The 17,225-nt window shown below is 39.7% G+C and overlaps 1 protein-coding gene across 15 annotated transcripts in view; it reads right to left on the bottom strand.

Moving 5' to 3' along the window:
* ncam1a (neural cell adhesion molecule 1a) overlaps nucleotides 1-17,225 on the bottom strand; it is a 276,924-nt gene that overhangs the window by 37,262 nt on the left and 222,437 nt on the right. For 5 of the 15 annotated variants that reach the window (XM_037747873.1, XM_037747874.1, XM_037747878.1 and 2 more), the window contains 2 exons: nucleotides 16,230-16,397; nucleotides 12,217-12,342 (listed from right to left, as the gene is read on the bottom strand). In XM_037747873.1, coding sequence (XP_037603801.1) covers nucleotides 12,217-12,342; nucleotides 16,230-16,397 — 294 coding nt within the window. Of the gene's footprint in view, nucleotides 1-4,070; nucleotides 4,074-7,029; nucleotides 7,078-9,126; nucleotides 9,163-9,363; nucleotides 9,379-12,216; nucleotides 12,343-16,229; nucleotides 16,398-17,225 lie in introns of all 15 variants that reach the window. The other 10 variants (XM_037747866.1, XM_037747871.1, XM_037747876.1 and 7 more) reach the window with 6 other exon arrangements.

Raw genomic sequence — 17,225 nt, 5'->3', positions numbered from 1 at the left:
ATCATGGTTTGGCTTAAATGACAACATTTCTTTTACGTTATTTAAGCTACATGTTCACACAGCATGAACAACAGTCCTTTAGGGTGAAAGTCCTGTGTTTGTTTGACCCATCCATCCTGAACTCCTCCCTATGTGGACTTCCGCGGACAATCATTACAAACGTATTTGTGGTCCATCAAAAACAAATGTAATCTGCGACAAAATACGTTTCCCTTGAAACATAAATCAAAATGCAGTTTTGTTGTATGGAAACATAATTTTTAGGACACAGGACTGGGGCAGGTGAGGAGGAAAATAACATTGACATACATTTCAAAAGGACACAGAAAAAAAAAAAGTCAGCGTTCATGTTTCCCAATATTCAACATCTCAGACATCAGTGTTAGTGGTTGTAGTTAATTAAATGAATATGCATGAAGGCACTTTTCTTGTTATCATCTGAGCACACTGCCTGAAAACTGCATTCCACTAGACTGGAGTGAGCATGACAGATGCTGGAAGTGAATCAGACAGTGTTAGTTAGTAACAGCAGCAGTAACATGGTGGCAGGTAGACATTTGGTACATTCAGCATTGTTAGCATCATTCTGGGTTATTATTTTCTGAGGCTAAAACAGAGAAAGGGGCGGTTAGAATGAGAAGCTTCTCCACGCAAGCTAGGGACTTTTGGGTGCTGCTGCACATTCGGAGGGGAAACATGTGGAGCGCTGCCCGATGACCTCACACTGACACACATGTAGGAGGCGTGGTTCCACATGTTGCCCGACCTAGTGCAGCGCTCTCCCTCATCCTCCAGCGTACATTGAGGCATAAAGTGGATAGAGTTGAACAGGAGTTATTGAGAACATGCTGTTGGACACAGAAATTTGTCACTCTAGTTTTGTCATTTTTGACGTAAATTGTGTGGGTTCATAGTTCTATCTGATATAACGTTTAATGCTGGAAAACCATGCGAATTATGATTATCGACGCAATGCATCACTTTCCAGCTTTAAATCTTTAAATAAGATCTATATGATGAATAATTTGCATATTTTTTATTGGTATACTGGTGCTGCTGTGGCTCAGGAGATAGAGCTGCATGTTGAGGTGTCCTTGGGCAAGATACTTAACCCCAAATTGCTCCTGAAGGCTGTGCCATCGGTGTGTGAATGATTAGATTAAAATCTCATGAGCAGTTTGGCACCTTGTATGGCAGCCTCTGCCATCAGTGTGTGAATGTGTGTGAATGGGTAAATGTTGGCATGTAGTGTTAGGCACTTTGAGTGGTCCAAAGACTAGAAATACATTATAGAAATGTAACCTTCATACACAAGTAGGGCTGTGTATTGGTAACAATCTGGCGATACGATACGTATCGTGATAGAGGGGTTACGATTCAATATATTGTGATGCTGTAAGCAAGGCGATATATTACAATTTTTTTAAATCGGATTTTAAGAAAACTGTTAGTTTAACAGAACAGTGGGATCTGCATCTGCATTTATCACAGTCCCTGCAACATCCAACATTATAGCACTACTTTGAGAGGACATATACACTAAGAGGGTGCATCTCTTTGTAAAGGAAATAAAGTATTGACTGAGTTCATCTTTGCATGTAAACTATTAATTAAAAATCAATAGTGTTTGAGAATCAATCACAAAACATAATATCGCAATAATCAATATTGTCAATATTTTCATACACCCCTATACACAAGTGATATATCATTTATGAGTATGTGCCAACTTTTTTCTTCTTTTTTAGTCTTTCATTCTCAGAATTCTGATCTCAAAATCCCTTTCCGACTTTATTCTTAACATTTTTTACAAGATTAATCTAAACATAGTGCAAATTCTCTCTCATAACTTTAAAACGTGGTACATTTCTTATTGCTGTTGCATGTAGTAAATCTTAAGCACCATTTTTATATTTCATGTTTTTTCAGTTTTTAATGTATATATAGAAATGCGAGCACCAAGAAGACGTGACACAAGAGACACAGACACATGCAGACAGGACCGACTTTTTCTTTGGGAAACAGCAGAAGAAGAAGAAGAAGAAGGAGGATGCAACAGGAGACAGGGAATAAACTTGCATGCTGCAGTAATGCAATGGGCTGCTGGGAGTCCAATCAGTGAAACACTGTAAGCTACCGTACATTATTTGAGGGAAAAAATGAACAAAAGTTAGCTTTGCGGGTGAATATGAGGATGTTTGACATTGCGTGCGATGCAGACTGCAGTCAGTGGCGCTGTGTGAGGGTGCTCTTGTGATGTTTAAATGCCGTTCAAAATGCAGTGGTGAATAAAAAAAAGGTAACATTTTGATGAAACCAAAGATCTGCTGGTTTCACAAACTGAGATTATCTGTGATTTTTAAAGCTACCTGGAAGCACATTTAAAGCTAAAATACCAAAAGCAGGGCTAATTTAATTTCCAATCAAGGTTTTATATAAACAAGGACAAGAAAAAACACACCAGGGACTCACAAATTAAAAGTGTGTTTGGAATAAAATTGATCTACTAAACCCTGTTGAACCTGATTCTTTGTCCCGTAACTAATCCTGGCTAATATGATGCTAAATGATTTTGTTAATTCTCCTCCAGCTAATCCAGTTGTTCATTTATAATCTTGGTTTAAGTTTTCTTTTAATAGCTTTGTTGTTTGAATAAAGGGAAAATGAGAGAAATGTTTACATCTGTCCTCATATTGGCTGTAGCGCTCTGGCTGATTGCGACATGTGGAACAATCTTATCTTTTAAGTAACCAAAGCCAGAGAACAGATGCAAAGTGAGATTTAAAAAAAAGACAGATGGGATGAAATGTGTGAGTCCAATCACAATTAGATCTGTTGCATCATTGCAATTTACTACACCTAAACAGAACAGGTATTTATGTTTCAAAGTATACGTGTTTTCTTTCCAGTAAAAGAACTTTAGCAATCCATCCACCTTAAATGACTGTTTTATAGGTGTCTCTGTGGAAAGTAGCAACCATATGAGAAAATGAGCTCACAGATGGGTGTGAACATTAAAACGTCTTGTTCGTGATGTAGTTTGCTATCTCAGCAAGCTCTGGAGAAGTCAAATCAAAGACCCCATTCCCACCTGGTATCGACATGCGATCTGTATCTAGATAAGGGCAGACGCATGCTAATGCAGGTGTAAAATGTAAGCGGAACACATGGGGTCAAAGAGTTAACAACCACATCAAGCCAGCTCAGTTAACCACCCAATTCGACTGTTATCAGGCCATAAATAGGCGTTATCAGTCGCTAAGAGCTCCATAGATGTGGGTCATTGGGGGCCTACTACGCCTACTATGTTGTATAAGTGAAATTGAAACTTAAAAGCAACACGTTCTAACATGTTGTAAAACTGAATGAAACTTCACGTTTTGAACACAAACAAAAAGGCTTCTTTAGGTTTAGGCAACAAACTACAGCTTCTTTAGGTTTAGGCAAATAAACAGTTAGGTTTAGGCAACAAACTAGAACTTTTTTTAGGTTTAGGCAAATAAAAAGTTAGGTTTAGGCAATACAACTACAACTTCTTTAGGTTTAGGCAAAATTGTTACGGTCGCTGTCATGCTCTTTTATACCTTCTTTCGTTGATCTACCATGTGAATAGATGATAAAACCTACTACTGGGTGTAGTAGGCCCCTATTGACCCACACCTATGGGGCTTATAGCGACTGATAACTGATGACGGATAGATTGAATAGCCTGATAACAGTCTAATCGGCTGAGTTAACCACAGTGAAAAGAATGTGGCCCTGGTGTGTATTTCTTACATTATTATATTAGATTGCCTATGCAGAATTAATTTTTAATAAGGCACTAAGAGGTTAAAGTCTTACTTAATGACTGCAATGGAGAATGGAGGAGAGTAAGTCTTAAGATGAATGAGATGATGAAATAGTGCATGTTTACTAAATGTTTACTATTATTTACAGAATGGCCTAAAGATGGATGAAAAATGGCCAAATTAAAAGTGAGTGTTTTAATGTTTCGCCTATTTAACAAATGCCGTCTGAATGATCAATGCTGATCTTATGATCTCAAACTAAACAATAAAAACAATTACCTTCTGTTGGCCAGCGAAGACGACATCATCAGCACCATGCAAGAGCCACATGACAAAGTCACATGATGTGCACGCACATGATTGATTGACAGGGAAATATAGGAGGAGGAGGGGAGGGGGGGGGAACATGGAAAACATTTGTGAAATGATGAAAACATGTCAACAGAATAAACAAATGAACAATAATGTTAAAGACAAAATGACACAAAAGGAACACAAAAAAAACAAGAAAAATACAGAAATCCATAAACAGATTTTTGGAGTACATATTAAAAAACAAACAAACAAACAAACAAAAACAAAATGTTAATGAATATATGAAGCAGTTCCAGACTTTCAGTTTTGGTTTTCGGAAACATGTAAAATATCAATAAATGATGTTGATTTTAAGATATAGATTTAAGATACAACCAAAACTGGACATCCAGAATAGCCTCATGCATCCAGATAATCAACAGCTTTTCCTCTGACAGATTTTCTTCCATTCTAACATTTTTCATAGCAACATTAATCCCAATATGAATTTGAACTGTGGCAAACCACGACTGCCATTATAGACAAACTGAAGATATAAAAGAAAAACACAGTAGTTTGTTTGGTTTCTGAGGAACAAACAAGAGATCAGGGTCAAAAGAAGAACAGAGGAAACTCTGCCGCTTTGACAATACAAACCATGCCAACTAAACATGTTTCGCAACACAACAGACAACAGTATGAGCACATGAAACATCAGGAGGTCTAAAAGCATTTGTGACATTTGCTCTGAGCGATGCACTTGCAGAAAAACACACTATGAACAACTACATCCAAGGTGACTCTAATGTGAAGCCAAATGTTATTAAAAGTGAGTACAAAGGGAGAGATGTAGTTAGGAACAAAGCAAGGACATACAGTTCTCATATAGTACATCAGGACCTCATTTAAAAGGAGAAGTACAACAAATACTCCGGAGACCTTGTACCAAACACACAAGTCGTGTGTGTTTACACGCTGTTACCTCAAATGTTGCTTTCAGGAATTAAAGGAATAAGTAGTCAGATGGGTTAGTGGCTTAAAGTTGCAATCACTTATAATTTTACTGGCTCTTTGCACAAAATAATGATGAAATATCAGCAGGGGATTGCAAGTGTTGCTGAGCAGTATCAGTCCCCCCTCTGTTATCTCACTGGCTGTGTGCAGGATTTCCAAACAGGCAAACAGTATATCCTGGTCGTGTTGTTCAGGGTACACTGTCGCAGTACAAGAAGTACAAGAATCTGCTTTACATTACTGTCTGCATAGACAGACCAAATCCTCAAGACTAGGGTGAACCCCACTGTCATGAATGATAGATGACCTGGTGCTGTGTCTGAGCCGAATGGACACAATGATAAGAAACATAGAGGGGCTCTCAAGAATATGTCTACAATGACAGAGTGGTTTTGATAAGAGCTACAATATGTAGAGGCAGAAACAGGTTTAGTAGGAGGTGGAGGAAAGAGCATTATTACAGGGTGGTACCTCCTTTTTTTTTGTACACTCATGCATTGAGGTAGACTGTCAGAATGGCTTACCAATGAACCAATACGTTCAGATGAAAAACACAAATAGATATGTGAGAATCACTATAAGCACTTCTGCCATCTCACAATCCAAGATAGCGACTGTAGTAGTGTGATTTGCACACTGAATACATTCTGATGTGGTGTTTTGTGAGGGTAAAATAGTGTCCATGACAAAATTTGTGTTTCATGACCTCGACAACACGTTCTCACTTCCAACTCATCAAATAGCAACGCTTTGTCAGTGGTCCTACAGTTCAAAACTATAAAGCTTTAGGTACCCCTCTAGCGTCAGTATTGGACATGTAATTTTCCGCTCTTCTGCAGAGTGTCTTTTCAAAATAAACTTCCAACGTACTTAGTTTTTAGGTTTACTTATGCAACAGATCTACTTGGTTAGGCTTAGGGAAAGATTGTGGTTTGGGTTAAAATAACTATGTTTGTTACGTAACAAAACTACGGTAAAATAAGTCAATATTGTTTCACACGGGACATGAACAGCAGTCTCCTGGGTGAAAGTCCTCTATTTGTTTGACCCATCCTTACGTGGACTTTTTTGCTCTTCATACTATGTTGGTTGGTGCGACCATCTAATAATGACATGGATGGGTTTACATTGGAATTCGTTAAAAGCCCAATGTATCTCATACAGACACTAAAGGGTTCTCCGGTGCGTCTGTATCTTATACCGAGGGGCAATGACCGAGCGACAGTATTTGATGAGTTGGGAGTGAAAACGGGTTGACCCTAAATGATAGACTTGACTTGAATTTACCAGTTTGATGTTGACATTAATGGTTTAAAATGTCAATGACAGTAAATTCTCTATGACACAAACACAACATAAAGTGTTAGTATGGAGCCTACTATCACTCACTGTTTATGTCAAAATGTTGTGAGCCATGACCATGTTGTGTGATACAGTGAGTCTACTATCTATACACTAACTTTATGGTCAAGTGTTAACATGATACCTACTATCTCTAAAAATAGCACTTCATTGTCAGCATAGAGTTCTGTAGCTCTTTTCACAAATGAACACGTCACAGCAAACTTAGTAAAACATACTCTGAATTCACTGCACCACAATCAGAGGAGTCTTAAGTATGCACTGTGATTCAAGTCTTCACGAACAGACACATTTAGTTAATCATGTCATTCACAACACTATAATCAAACTGTTAGAAAGGGCAATCACGTCCTTGACAAATGTTAGTGAAATCATAATCTAGTGTTAGCAAAGATGGTAAGTTGCCAGACTTGTTTTGCTGTGGTTATACTCTACAAGAGGGCGAGCGCTCCTACGTGAGCCACACCACAAACAAATGAACATCTACACTATAACTGTGAGGCCAAGCAGGTAAGAAAGACAGAGGTGAAGAGAGACACACTGCACACTGCGCGACTGGCATACTCACTAAGGGCCATAGTGGTGGTAGCAATAGGGGGTGTTGTCTCTGATGAAACTGAAAGATGGTGAAAACATGGTGAGACGAGCTGGAGTTCTCCTCAACAAGAGCAACTCAGTGCTGCTGGGTCACTGCTGCTTTTATTCTTTATTACTGTGGATGGAACAATGTCTCCTCTTGTTTTTCAGCATCTGTTAGCACATCCGCTGTGCTAACCACCGTGACACATACACATTGCTTTTTTCGTATTGCATCCTGTGTGACTGGAATGCCCATGTGGAGCCAGTCTTATAGGTTCAAACTTGGCAAGAGGAGGGGAGGACGCAGTACAGCTCAGCAGGGCTCAGGTGTGGTTACTCCTTGACATAACTGCACCTGTTATCATCACTGTAATGTATACTGATGTACAATGAAACCAATTCTAATACCATACATTGAGAAAAACAAAAACAAAAACATTTCCTGCATTCTGGTGAATTTTTATGCACCAATTTCTGCCTTTTCTGCACCAAGTTATGGTGGAAATATCTTTATGTCTCGAGGTCAGAGGTCAAAGGACCCTTTGAAAATCGTCATGCCAGTTTTAGCTTGTCGAAATTTAGCCTAATTTTGGAGCATTATTTAGCCACCTTCCCATTCAAACTAACATGACATTGTTGATACCAATGGATGCCTTAGGTCTTGTAGTTTCATATGATACCATATATTTACTTATAGCTCTACGACTGAGCCCACTACAGCCTCTTACAGATAGTGATGTCTGCAGAGATCGCCGGCGATCTCACAGGTTTTAGAAGGGTTTGCTAATTATTTTTTCGGGGTGCTGACATAAAGTTTAGGAATACTTGAGCACCCCAAAGAAGAGTCTAAAATCGCCAATGCAGCAGGGGCCTGTTTATATCAGCTGCCCAATAACTTAACTTTGTCTTCAACCAAACCAAATTGGCAGCAACAAATATTATAGATTGACTCTGAGGCCTAAGTGTATTTCCCATAAGGAATCATATGTAATGTTTAAAGAGCTACAGAGAAGTCTGCCTGAAGTGCTGATAACTATTTGACCAAGTGACTGCCCTCTGAACCGGAATGGGTCTCTGGATGCTAGACTATGGCTGCCGTCTGCTCCTTCATATCACAAATATAATATAACAAATTTCCCTAAAGTACAATGATGACTTATAGCGATGTAGGTTTCCTTCTAACTTTAGAGCTAATGCCTGTAAGCATTAAGGGAACTATTTTGCAGTGCTTGTAAGACTTCAGTTGCTTGTCGAGCATCCTGTGCTGCCTTCAGTGAGTGTACAGCGTCAGCTTCCTTTCCTCTTTTCCTTACCTTCATATAGGCCAATACAATTTGGTTTCGGTACCCGCGGCTTCGTTTAGAGCAACTTGTCAGATTCTTCTCCACCGTAAATCTAGCCTACACTCTTCTGAAGCATAACACACACTAGTATTCTCCTGAAACCAAGAATGTTTTAAAAAATGCATATATATAACTCATTGGCCCCAAACTGCATGCTACAGAGCAACAGAAAAGACGCAGCAGTAAGCATATGCTCTGTCTAAAGAAAGCTGCAGCTCTTCACCAGCTGCACCTCGACGGAAACTAGGAAACTATTTTCTCGTGACCTCTGAGACACAATTGTCATTAAGTGTAAAGACCAAATTACGGTGCCAAAATGAAAGCACACCGTGAGCACAAATGGGAATCTTAAAGATTTCTGGGAATTGAAGGCCTGAATATTTAAACCTTAAGTTTCCACAAGGGGCCGTTTATGTGCAAGGTTGCCATGCTTTTAACATCACCACCAGTAAATATCCTAATTCCACGTTAATTACCACATGACAATACAACCGCGCTCCTCTTTGTGGTCTCTGAAGACAGTATGTCTTCTTTAAAGGCCTGATATACAGTAACAGCCATTGGCTGAACTGCTGCAGTGCACAAGTGCAATATAATTTATACTAGAGAGACACACCAAAAAGAAAGCTGCTACGAGCAAGCGATACTAAAGACGCGAGGGTAGCACTACGGGCTAGGGTACAAATAAAACACAGACTACACTGGAAGGCTGTCATATCAATCTATCACATTTATAAACAAACCTGCAACCGCGTTAGAGTAACCGAATGGACTGCCGCCTGCAAAATTAGTACAACAGGTAATGAGTACTGATATTTAACGTAGGGAAAAACACAATTCAAGTCTTTTGGGTGATGATTTCTTTGGAACGTTCCCTTCTTAAATCATTAAAGCAATGTTAAGGCAAAATAAATGCAGTGGAGATGGAAACAAGTACGGAGGGAAATAAAGCAGACGAGACAGTGAGAAATGAAACTTACTTGTGAAAGAATACCCTGAGAGGTCCAGTGGAATACAGAACAGATGGGAAACCATGATGAGAAAACAATAAAACAAAAGGAAGAAACAAAGACAATGAAATGAGAAACGTGAACAATGAAAGAGGGCAACGCTTTCCTGCCACACCATTAACCCACGGTCACACCGCTACTGTGTCTTATTGGACGAGTCTCGCTTCTCTTTGTTCTGCAGCTAAATTTGACTTTGATAATACTGGTACAGTATTACTCTGTAAATTAGAAAAAACTTCTCTTTTTAATGACTTTGTGCTCAGATGTGACGGCTGTGGTAGTGTGGTAGGGATTCAGTATTTTCTTATGAGGGTTTCTGGAAGACAATCTCATGCTACTCTGATACAATATAACACATTCAATGACAACATGCATCCAATCTAAACGGATTCCTCCATGTCCGTTTTCATTTCCATTCTGTAAATGATACATTAAGTTAAGTTTGAGCTCCTGAGTTCTAGTTGGACTAGTGTAAACTCAATAAATACATTTTCGCTGGGACATCTTGAAGTAGGACAAAATCTCTCTCATGAGGGAATCAGGCAAAATAAGGAGGATGCTGAGAAGGGCTTTTTTCTACAGAAGCAGAGGGGTGACAGATGGAAGAGTGGGACATAGAGGCTGCTACCAACTATAACAACGATTTATTCATGACCCTGATTTGAAATGCGGACTGAGAAATAGGATGTTGTGTCTCATTGTAGCCTGGGTAAGCTCAACAGTAAATAGAAGGATTTTAGTAGTTTGGGTCATCATTTCTATCAGTAATGACTGCATGTAACCCACCAAGTAAATTGGGAACACAGTCGGACTGGGCAATAAACACAGTCGAAAGAGTCAGACGATCAGAAAACTGAAGCAAACTAATATCATTACCCAAACTCCATTGGAAATGTCCATCATAGTTTACAGATGGACTTTCTGAGGCCTGTACTACGAAGCGAGCTCAACATACCCAGTGTATCTTCTCTTTCTCTGGCTTAACTAACCCTAACAACCGCGATCCCGCTAAGCGTTCCTACGACGTTGGTTATCAACTCGGTAAATCAATCCAGGGTTACCAATGGGTGAATGCGGAAATTAACAGACTTCTTAATTTAACGGAATATTGCTAATAGTGCTTTTATACGAGTTGATCTCATATCTCAAACATAACCTGCTCCAGAGCAGGTTCGGTGTTCAGCATGAGTTACCATGGTAAGAAGTGAACCACTGTCATAGGATGGAAAACCCAGAGTTAACCCTGAAGTTACCTCGCTAACGCCAAATCCTGCTTCATAGTACAGGACTCTGGTTCAGTTTTGAATCACTATGCTTACCGTAATTGAGCGTGCACAGATTTCCTGCACAATGAGGGATTTGGTTTAACCCCCAAATAAAGTGGTTTGGATAACCTTTCTGATCGTCTGACTGCTCATGTTTCCTGACTTTGCTCAATGTTTCCATGTCCCATGTCTAAGGAATGACTTTAGTATAATGTTATCAATAAAAATGATGATTGAAAGTATGAAAATAAGACCAATGTTGGGATAAAGCTGAATTATACTTCAAACTCTACATTGCCATATTGTGTTGTTCAAAGATTTCTCATGCTGTCTTGTTGATGTCTTGTTTCATATGTGACTGCCTTACAACCATAAAGAGAGATTGCTCCCAACTGCTCAAGAACTAATAACACACTTCTGCAATTAAACATTTGGAACAAGAACAGCCCAACCTGTCATTATCAAACTAATCGCTTTAAGGTAGTGAGACTCTTTTTCCCATGTTAAAATGTGAAAAGTTAGTCTATGTAATGATTTGGTGTTATGTTAAACACTTCCTGGATAAATGTAAATCTTGGAGATGATGGTTCTCCTCTGTAGCGGAGACACCCTCTCAGTTTAGTATGAGAGCGTTTATTGGACCTCTATTGGGCCTAATTTATACTTCAATGAGAATTCATTGTCTGACACGCTGTTGCACATAAATAAACACAAAATTGACACATTTTATGACGAGCTGACACATCCTGATTGATGGCAGGTGTTGCGCACCTGCTCTTTGCTGTTACAGTTGCAGATGATGCCATATGTCTAACACAGCTGTGATTTGACGCCAGATCATTCACCAAGAAAAACTTAAATGGTGAGAACGCAACTTCCCTCATCTGCCTGACAAGTAGGTATTCTCCTTATATCTCCCTTATTCTGTCAAGGTGACTTCTTCCTCCCAGACACAGTGAGATAGAACATTTCCTCTACCTCCAACATTTTATCATGCGTTTCCATTTCCTTCACGAAATATAAACAACCTTGAGCGGGGCTTGACCCCTGGCTGCTATATTAACAATATGTGCCGTCACTGAACTATAAATACAAGGGCTGACACTTCTTCACACTGAGGTATAAATCAGCCTTAGAAATGCACAAGTACTTTCCAGAAAGCTTTCACTAAATCACCTGAGTTGTGGGCTAAAAAGGCAGAGCTCTGCGATATGGAAGGAGGCACGGTGTGTCTTACACACTGGAAAGAGGCACATAATACTGTTCAGGGATGAAGGACACACAGGTTATACTTTGCATTGGTGACACTATTAACCAAGTTGGATTATGAAGTGGCAGTGGCATTGTGAATTATCATCCCTTCTGGCCTGGCTGGAGGAGGACTGCACTGGGGGGGGGGGGTTTGGCGTGAGAATAGAGGAGCGTTGGGGTGAAAGCATCTGGGCTCAGCTAGACACGAGCAGGCGGTGGAGTGAGCAACAGCATTAGGTTCAAAGCATTGGGGTCAGAGGAGCGCTTACTGAGGGCGGGGGACATGAACAGCAAGGGCGCTACTTACGGACTGGCTCGGTCTTGAAAGTGTCGACCGGGGTGCTCTCGCCTTCGCCCTTGCCATTGATGGCGGACATCTTGACCTCGTAGGTGGTCTCTGGCTTCAGGCCAGCGATGGTGATCGTGGACATGTCTGTTGGAGGAGAGGTGGTGTTATTCCATGCAGGTATACAAGGGACCAAGAATGAACAAGGGATGAGGGAACAATATATGCAGCCAAGGAGGTTGTGTTTTTGGTTTTGTTTGTTTGTTTGTCAGCAGGATTACAGAAAAACTACTGGCCCTATTTTCAAGAAACTTGGTGGAAGGGTGTAACATGGGCCGAGGAAGAACCCATTACATTTTGGAGCATTCTTTCCCTTGCATTAGAAGTCACCCTCCAGAACAGACAGTAGCTGCTGGCTGAAATGGTTTATGTTTATACTGTTTATACATCACAGGTATGCTGGAATGCACTCCTAACTGGATTATTCATGGGGACTCAATCACCAATGGGAGCAAAGACTCAGCAGACCAGCATCATGAGGAGCAAATAACAAGCAATAGGGCATGTTGTAATCACAGTGGGGTTCTGTTGTTCATGATCACTGGTTTATTTAGTAGGAGAATAAGATTAAAGATGAACTGTAACACAAAGGGTGTCACGTGGTGCAGAAAGAACGCCATTAGGCAAGCTAGTTTGAAAGGGTGATGTGAATTAACTTAATAATCACCCGACAAGAAAGCATTTTGATAGCTTCAAATGTAATATATAGTGTGTGAATAATTCATTAATGTGTGTCGCTTGTGTTGTTGTTTTTTTTCTAGAGGTTGCAAGGATAACATTTAGTCAAATTAAAATGTACTACATTTCATTACACGGACACTGTTATTACCAATATTGAGGTTTCAATCAGGATAAACACAGTGGAACATTAAGAATAGTTGACTGCTTTGGGGTATGAATACAGCTAAAAAAGCACAAGGCCAAATTAATTCACGACTGGGCTTTTAGCACCAGCAGCATCAGTAAAACTGATGTCACTGCAGCAGCCATTCATGTTAAGATGAGATTCCCAGCCGGCCCGGAGTAATTTACCAATGATTACCACATGCTGGTTTCCTCGGCTTCTCTAAGAGGTTATCTCCACAAATCATAACAATGGTTACAAATCTGACTGACTTGGGTGTGTGATAATCATTGTGTTGCTACAGTGCATGCATACTGCAGCATCAAGGTGTATTGATGTCTGATGAAATCAATCTTTGAAGCTATTACGGGAACGTATAACCTACATGATTACAGGCTTAAAGCTGCAATATGCAACTGGTTTCAGATTGAATGTATTAATGCACCCCAGCAGTGCCTATTTCTAACCTCAACAGATTATTTGCTCTGGTTTTGACCAATCTGTCTCTGAAATTTCACTGCTCACAGCATTGGGAAATTACATATAATAATCCAACAGGAATGTTTCAAAAAGGTCTGTGGACCTTGTCCAGAGTAATAATGAAGACAAGCAGACAAATAGCAAACACTGAGCAAATAAGCAGCCAGTGATGATCTCCAAGAATTCACATGACTTTGTGCCAAGCAGCACTTTGTTTCTGTTCTTATCTGTAATCTTGGAGATAAGGGTCATATACAATATAAACAATACTGATTTTGTTGTATATGAAAATACAGTATTAACATCATATTTTATTAATACAAATACAAAGTTTCCTGGCTCTGTGAATTTTTCAAATATAAGCCTGATACAAGACTGCAGCACTGACACTTCTGCAACAATTAAAGGATTATGCTGGAAATATTCTTCAATTTTTGTAAACAAATCCCATGGAGGTACCAAAACAAGGAATTGTTCCAACTAACAAGTGTTGTCTGTGCAGGCAAAGCCTGAAATATCTTATTCCTCCTGTGTCCAAAAACTATTAGAAAGCCATCAATGAGCGACACCGTTGCACTGAGTGACATGTTGTTTCATTACCATGACCACGCCGACTGTAATTTAATTTGAGTCAATCCCACACACAGCTTCCTGCTGTCTAAAATAGCCTCCAACAAATGCACTATTTATTTTACCGCTGTTTGAATAACGTTTGCCAAAGTGCCTCGCTTTTTTAGAGAATCATTTTTGCCAATGAAATTGTTTTCAGTTAGAATGAATGGGCTCGGGGCTGAGTGCCACAGACTGGGTATGGAAGTCAGACAGTATGGAGAGACGAACTAACACATTGTTGGTTTTTGGTGTTTTGACAAAAATAGCAATTTATTCATTACCTCCTGGGCACACTTCTGCCATAAGGGAATTAAAACAATCCTTATGGTGTGGCAAAGATGGGTATTTTAAGTCTATTTGTATCATAAATTTGGTGTATTAATGTTTACTACAGACCATATACGATAAAGAAACAGATAGACATCTAATGCATACAATATAAAAAGTGTTAATAAACAGATTTGACTTGTAACTTCATGTGTGTGCGCACTGCAGACGTAGATATTTCCATACGGACCCACAGTGATGGGTGGGGTATCTATACCTGGCAGTACTGCTTTCAAACATGTGATGGCAGCCCTGGGTCACAATATTGTGAGGGACACTTTTAACTCAATGTCCTTTTTATTGACACATTTCAGCCACTTGATTAGTCTTTCAGTAACACATTACTTACATATTTCCGGGCATGTTGTAGCTTAAATAACTGGACCTGATTCTACATATTGACGCTACAAATAGACTGTAACAAATGTATGCATGTACATTGCAACAGCCGCAGTGTATGTGTGTTTTGGAAAGGCTTCAATGTATCAGATGTGGGTTAGCTGATGTGGCTGAATGAGATATTTTTGGTAACATTTACAGTTGCTGTGTGGGTGCATGTGTTTTGTTTTTGTGTTCACGCTCGTATGACAGGCGGCTCCTGGGCCTCGAGTTGACAGCGGAGCCTGTCAGCCGCTGACTGATACGTCCCATGTGGCAGACACAACGAGAACCATCCACATTTGTAAGAGCCACAAACCCTCAGTGGGACGGGGATATTATCTGGGGCCTGTCAGTGTCTGAGCTCACTGTCATTTAGGCTACACTGTGTTCCACCTCTCCTCCTGACATCAGCTACTGTCGTGTTTGCATCAATTGTTGTTGCGAGCTGAAATGTCTTTTGCAGTTTTGACCCATATTTCCTTCATGTGCGAGATGCACTCTAAAGAAATGGACCCTAAAATAACTGTTTATGAATGGATAAAGTGTCAGTGTTCTAGGAATATAAGACCCATGTTGATGGGAAAAAAGCACTGATGAAAAACTAAACTATAAAAAATGTTTTGACACTACGGTTTCCCATTGTGCTTTGGGTAATGAAAACAGAGAGTGTAGCAAATGTTGCCATTGTTACACCTGAGCCCTGTATTTTTTTTCCAACAATATATTATATAAGTATATTTTTGCAAAAGCTGCACCATGAAAAGTCACTTTCTCTTTGTAACATTTACAATAAGTGGGTTACCTAAAAAGTTATAATCTTATGATTGAGAGGCTTTTTTACAGGATTTCTAAACTGATTTCTGGATGTTTTTTATCAACACACATTGGAGACTGAGTCTCTTCGAGAAGGCTTTTGAAACAAGATGCCTCATTTGGGTGCAAAGGATTAAAATAGCTTAAGAGGCTACTAAGGTGTAGCTGATGCAGCTGAGGCATCTTAGCAGAAAAACACTGACCCTGAAGAGAGAGTTTAATAACATCCCTCGCATCCACTTTGCTTGATTGAAAGTATATTTTCAAGGCTTTCATGGGAAATGTATGTAAGTGGTTGTGAGTCAGGGACTTAAAGACCAATGACTCACACTGAGCAGTAATCTACGTCAAAGCAGGTGTTTATGGGTCACTTGTAAATGAGAAAATATGATGCTAAAAAAAAGCCCAAATTTAGATTTCTTTGGAATATTTTTTTTGTAAATCTTGCAGAGATGTTTTTTTTTTTTTACCAAAAAGCCATCCAATGAGCTATTGCAAGGAGAGATGGGTGACTCACCGTCCTTAGCGTCGTGCTCAATGCCAGTCCAATCCTGGCCAGGCAAACGCCATTCCACTTTGTACTTGATGATGGGAACTCCACCCATGGAGTCGGGCTCCCTGAACTTCACCACCGCTGTGCTGGAGAAAGGTTCCACTTGCCAAAGTTCTGGCGATGATGGCACATCTGCAGGAGAGCGCAGACAAAAAGTTTTTTTCAAAAACTCATTCTAAAAGCTAGCACAGCTGCAAAGACTCACATCAAGATCCAGGACGGCGCCGTGTTAAGTGGCGGCCTGTTGCAGCAGCTGTGTGTTTCGATTTTTCATCTTTTGTCACTGTATTCTGTTTTTTGAGTGTGTTTTCTCAACTATTTGTTTATGTTATTGCATAGGTGTTTTTATGCTAGTTGTTGTAGTAGTCGGGTATATTTATAGTGTATTTTAATATTTTTCATATTTTGTATTATATGTATATATTTCTCTAGTGTTGACATATGCATTGTATGTACTGTTCCTGTACATAGCTTGGATAACCTGCTATAATGATTCATAAAATACATGTTACTCCCAGTATACACAGCCTACAATGTTTATTGATCTGCAGTGTATATGTGAATCAACAAATTGCAATTTCCAAGATTCTATTGGATTAATGTAAATTTCATTTTTAACACACATTATGATAACATAGTTATTGAAAGATAATACTGTATATACGTATCTGGTAGCCTTTGAGCCTTCAAAAGAGTGAAAGGAGAACAGTGTCTCTACAATAGGACTGTATTTGTGTGTCTTACCAAACTGTCTATGTGCATGTGCAGGGTGAAAATGCCATTTAAATGCATTAGAGGAGCTGATGTGTTGGCCTCAGATTGATGCCGACCATACTGCAACACCTACTACTAATGTTCTGCTCTACAAATCAGCCCCTTTGACAATTGTGTAGCTGGCATGCCTCTGGTGCCCCAAAGCCTCTGGTCACCAAATGACTGCAGATCTGTTGGACATGCCCG

This window comes from Sebastes umbrosus, chromosome 17 (genome assembly GCF_015220745.1).
Source record: "Sebastes umbrosus isolate fSebUmb1 chromosome 17, fSebUmb1.pri, whole genome shotgun sequence".
NCBI lineage: Eukaryota > Metazoa > Chordata > Actinopteri > Perciformes > Sebastidae > Sebastes > Sebastes umbrosus.
This window is presented reverse-complemented; position numbering and strand designations above follow the sequence as displayed.